Raw genomic sequence first — 5,408 nt, 5'->3', positions numbered from 1 at the left:
AGACACAGGGGGCTTTTTAATGAGGTTTAATAGTGACCGAGTGGAGGGGAGTGAAAGGGAGAGGAATGGAAGGGAGGAGAGGGGAGTGAAGGTGAGACAGCATCACAGTCCCAGGCTGCAGTGGGTCTCCACACTGTGCTCTGAGCTCCCTCTGCTGCAGGCCTGCAGCCCTTCCAGGTGAAGCCCTTTGAGCAGAGGAAGCCAATGGCTGGGATCCAAGAGTTCAGTGTCCAAAGGCACTAGACGGTGTTCCAGGACCGCTGCCCTCCTCCACAGGGTTTACACGTGGGATGCATGGAACAACAGGAAGTGCAAGCACCCTGTGGCTGTGGTTACTGTGCAATGCTCAGGCATGGAAGACTGTCCTTCAAGGGGTGCCAGTGCAGCACTCACAGCCCATGGCACAAAGAAGAGAGGGCAGACAGAAGCTGGGAAAAAACCTCATCCCCCTCCTTCCTCCAAAACTGAAACCAAAACAGCGTCTCCGACAGCCACGTGCGCAGAGTGGCCTCCTGTCCTGGGGAGCATCCAGCCAGCAGGAACAAGGAGACAGGCTGGTGTCCCCAGAGTTCCTCACAGGGCCAGGTGGCAGAGGCGCATGGGCTCCATGTTGTCCTTCCCATCGCTGAAGCAGGTGCTGAAGAAGGGGCAGTATCTGTGTGCAGAGACCTGGTGGAAGGTGAAGAGGTGGGACATGTCCCCAGCGTCGAAGAAGGTGACGGTGCCCTCCCGGCAGTCCAGGAAGACCCCCACTTTGCGGGGGGGTCGGCGGGGAGTCAGGCGCATCCAGGGGGTGGTGGTGGCCCAGTACTCGGTCCGGTTCCGCAGGCGCAGTGTCCAGTAGCCATTCTCTGGGCACAGCTTGACCTTTGCTGCCCGGTCCACAGCCTCGGCGGCCACCCCCAGGTCCCACTTGGTTTTGCTGCCCACCCAGACCTCCCAGTAGTGCTGGCCACTGTCAAAGGTCTGCGAGCTCAGGACATTGACACACTGGCGGAAGCGCCGGGGGTTGATGGGCACAGGCAGGGCTTTACTCCTCTCTGTCACTGCTGTCAGGTCTCTGGAGAAGACCAGGTTGGGGTGGGCTGACTCAGGGTCGAAGGTGAGGGGGGCAGGAGCTGTGGAGACAGCCAGCATGGCATTTTATCAGCTGCATATTCGCTCTACAGAGCATCCCCACCATCCAGTTCATCCATCCCTCACACCGATCCACTCACCAGGACAGATGGAGCGCAGCATCCGTCTCCAGAAGATGTACTGCAAGGGACCGCTGTGGCTGTCCTTGTAGTGCTCCAGGTCAAAAGCAGTCTGGGTCTCAACACGCACTGAAGGCCTGGGGCAGAGAGCAGCAGTCAAACCTCTGCCCAGAAAGGGAGGGAACAGGGACATGCTCCCCTATGGCAGTTCTAGCCCTCAGCTCCTCACAGCCTCAGACAAACCTGAACCTCAGGGTAAGTTCTGCAGCCCTGTGAGCTGTAAGAAGGTAAGGAAGGGTGGGGAGAAGCTGAAGCACCCAAAGACTGTGGCAAAGCCTTGCTCCTGCCTGCAGCATGCATTGCTCTTGCACCCATTCCAAACCAGCACAGTCAGCCATCCTGACACACATGCTCCCTGAGAAGAACATCCAACACATGCTGGGGATCAGCCCCCAGCTCATACAGCACCAGCAGCTGATGCTTTAAATGCTTGAGACAAGATCCATCCCCAGTGTGGTCCCAGCCAGGGAAAGAGATAAAATCCCGAAAAGGGAACCAGCTTCTTTCACACCAGACACATACCTGATATCCAGGCTCTCCACCTGCAGTGAAAAGCAGAGAGAATTAGCAGTCACTGTCTGTAATTCACGTACCTGCACAAATAAGCTCCTTGTCCTGCCTTGGGCTGTCACACAGCACAGAGAGAGGAAACCAACCTATTAGGATCCTCATCCTGAAGGAAACTGCCCGGGCACCGGGGCCAAGGCAATTTCACATGGGTGACAGAGGAGTAAGGTTCCTGAGACCCACCACATCCACTATATCCCTTGTGGCTGAAGCCTTCAGACTCCAACGGATTAGGCAAATCTGGAGGGATGCCAGCAAGATCTACTTCCAGGTACAGCCTATTTCTGTCATTTAGGACTCTCCCCATCCCATAGTCAGATGTTGGAACATCTCTCATCCTCCTGCCAGCGTCAGCCAAGGACACTCACCTCCAGCAACGACACTTCTTCCATCTTGCTCAGGGTGTGCTCTATGCGCTCGATGTCCCCCTGCATCACTGATATCCCCTCCTCCAGCCCGCGCATGTCCCTCTGCAGCTGGGCCAGCGACTGCGCTTCCTTCTGGGCCAGCTCTGCCAGCACAGCTCTCTCCTCTTCCTCCAGGATCTGATGAAGGCAGGCAAACTCTGCCCGGATGTTGAAGTTCAGCTCCCCAGACACCTTCTGAGAAGGAAAAAGCAGATGACTCTGGCCACTAAAACACATAAGCAGGTGCACAGGATGGCTCAGGTGTTATGGAACCCTGGAATTACAGTCTCAGACATACCCACAACAGTCTGGATGGAGAACAGCACACAAGGCTGCAGAGCCAAAGGGAAGAAACAAACCAACCAAAACCAACCTCAGAAACTCCACCAATGGCCTGGTCACCTTAACTAGAAATCCTTGCACGCAGCCACAGTGGGCACCCACAGTCCTCTCCCACGACACCAGGCCTGTGTGTAAGACTGGAGCTCTTTGCTTTCCTGGAGCTGCAGACTCAACTGTTCAGGTTGGTTAGGATTTATTTCACATCACAACAGGCCCCACGCAGAGCTGGCCAACACTGGTAACTTGTTCTTTTTCTCTGCTGCCTCCATCTCCCACAGCTGCTGTTTGTATGGAGGTGGGGGAGCTGCACACACTAATCTCTGTAGATAAGGCTGATAAATCCCATTCAGCTCTTTCAGAGGTCACTTTTAACCAGTTGTTTGGTCAGCCAGCCTTGTGCTTGCTCTGCCTTCCTGCCTGTTTACAAGAGACAGCCAATGACTTTCTGTTTTCCAAATCTTCAAGCTTTTAAGCTCTAAGTGCAACCTTAGCCCTCATTATTTTCTCAGGGAGTGCTTCCTGAAATGCAAATCCCTTTCTACCAGCAGGAAACCCATCTCCCCCAGAGTATAGCTGGAGGTCCACCAGCCCACACAACACTCCAGCCTCCCTTTGCTCCAGCAGGTGCTTGTGCTGACACACCAGAATAGCAGAGGACGTGCATGGCCTCCCTGTTCAGGTCAGCAATTTGCTCCTGTACTCTTGAAACATTTCCTAGTCAGCTCTTCCATTGCAACTGGACATCAGCCACATGTGCTTGTTTGCTAATACTTCACTAATGCCAAAGGTCTATTTCAAATCTGGCAGTGGGATAAAAGTAATGAAACAGCGCAGGCAGAGGGATCAGAGACTCCAGTTAGAGGACAGTCTCCCATCAGTTTTATCTCACCTCTGAGATACTTCAGTTTTTCTTAAACTCTCCTTTGGCTTTTAATACTTTTATGCCACTCATGAAGGAAGTGCACACAGCCTGTAGCTGTCCTTGCTTCATTGATCAGTGACAAGTAGGTGCTACTCAAGCCCATAGAGAGCACTCAGGCTCCTCACATCACCTCGGAGCTTCACAGTGAATTCAAACACAGTCCTTTTAACAAGGCCACTGCTCTTTGCAGTGCCAGCATCGTCACTGACTCAGCTGCTTTGGCTTTGCTGCCGCCCCTTCAGACACACAAGAGGGTTTTAGAGCTCCCAAGAATTAACCCTCTCCAAAGCGGCAGCGCTGCGAGGCCAGAAGAGGCTGCTCAGCTGACAGCTCCCACCACTCACCCTGTCCAGGCTCTGCTTAATGCTGCTCCCCAAAGTCTCCACTGAACATTCAGTACCAATGGGCTTTGGCCTACATGCAGGGGAGCTTGTTCAGATCCCTACAGAAGTTATCCATCTAAATTTTTACAGGAAACTGAGCAAAATCCCAGCTGAAGTGATACACAGATCCTCTGTGAACATCAACCCAGGGGCTGTACAAAAAGCAGCTATCACAGGGCATTACCATCAGGCCACAGATATCTTCCTGCGTCACACGCTTCCTCTGCAAGAAGTTTTCCATCTCCTTCTGACGAGCTTGCAAAGCATTTTCAAGGCGCTTCTGCAGGAACAAGTTAAAGAAGGTGAGGAGACCATTCACTACTCTGCTGTGATTCAGGCACAATCCTAAGTCCTGAGGCCAGCATTAGAGGGAGGCTGCAATTATAAGGACAGTAAGGAGAAGAAAGCACCTGATGCACAGGCTTGAGAACTATATATGCGTGCATACAACAAAACAGATTTATTTTTAATAAATAACATTACTTATTCTCACCCCAGGCTGGGAACTCCAGCCTGGGATATCTGTTTGCTGAAAGTTTAAACTCTGTGTGCTGTGAACTGACCTGTGCAGGGACTGACCCCTCAAGCAGCGCACGCAGCCCTCACCCCCACCTGCGTGGTCCCTATGTGAGAAACGAGGCTGCGGTGGAAGTCAGGCACAGCAGTGAGGGAACAAATGCAAGAGAAGAAGCATCCAGAGGACAGAGAGCTGGAAGGAAACAAGGAGAGGGAAGGAGTCAGGAAGAGGCACAGATGTCACTGCACTCAGGGCAAGCGAGGCATGCATGGGGCTCCCTTTCTGGGGAACTGGCTGCAGGAGGAGGGAGTAACAGGCTTATGGTGGCCGCATAGGGCTCATGTGGTACCTGTCCCTTCTCCCCTAGCTGGGCAGATGCCACTCACCCGCATCCTGTGCTGGTGCTCCACAGAGCCGCAGCGCCGCACCTTCTCCACCAGCCCCGACAGCAGGTAGTGCGTGCGGAAAGTGCGGCTGGGGAACTCGCGGCGGCACTGGGGGCAGGAGGGGACGCGGGTGCCTCTCGCCCAGTAGCACTGGATGCAGGCCTTGCAGAAGTGGTGCATGCAATCCAGCATGACGGGCTCGCTGAAGAGCTCGCAGCAGATGGCACATGTCAGCTCCTCCCGCAGGCTCCGGTCCTGGCTCCTGCCGGCCATCCCTGCTGGCACACAGGTCCCGCTCTCAGTTTGCATCATCCCCCAACCCCCTTCTTCCCTCGGGGCTAGGGAGGACTTTGCCTCTCCTCACTGCTGCGTGCTCTAGGACAGGGTTTGGTCACCAGATCTGCCCAGCTGCTGCCCTGGGTGTACCCAGCCCTGGAAAGCCCCAAGCGGTGGGTATTCCAGAGAATCCCCGGCACAGGGTCAGGCCCTTTGCCGAACAACTTTGTTTCCTGTTACTTCAGCAAAGCCACCCCCAGGGTCCCACAGCGCCGGCCCGTGCGTCCCGACAAGGCCCCAGGGAAGGCGTCACCAGGCCCTGGTCCTACTTCAGGGCCCGGTGGTGCCTGTG

The 5,408-nt window shown here is 54.7% G+C and overlaps 1 protein-coding gene across 1 annotated transcript; it reads right to left on the bottom strand.

Annotated features, from left to right (window-relative positions):
- Positions 1 to 5,112, bottom strand: LOC133215847 (nuclear factor 7, brain-like). Its single transcript, XM_061360138.1, has 6 exons — positions 4,781 to 5,112; positions 4,062 to 4,157; positions 2,192 to 2,425; positions 1,779 to 1,798; positions 1,218 to 1,333; positions 1 to 1,118 (listed from the first exon to the last, which is right to left on the bottom strand). The coding sequence occupies exons 1-6, from the start codon at positions 5,090 to 5,092 to the stop codon at positions 574 to 576; spliced, it is 1,323 nt and encodes a 440-aa protein (XP_061216122.1). The 5' UTR covers positions 5,093 to 5,112; the 3' UTR covers positions 1 to 573.
- Positions 5,113 to 5,408: the final 296 nt, after the last annotated feature.

Source organism: Neopsephotus bourkii, unplaced genomic scaffold (genome assembly GCF_033783945.1).
Source record: "Neopsephotus bourkii isolate Nb327-2 ecotype Australia unplaced genomic scaffold, CSIRO-AGI_Nbou_v1 NB_1016, whole genome shotgun sequence".
Classification (NCBI taxonomy): domain Eukaryota; kingdom Metazoa; phylum Chordata; class Aves; order Psittaciformes; family Psittacidae; genus Neopsephotus; species Neopsephotus bourkii.
The sequence above is the reverse complement of the archived record's forward strand: the minus strand, read 5'-3'. Positions and strand labels throughout refer to the sequence as shown.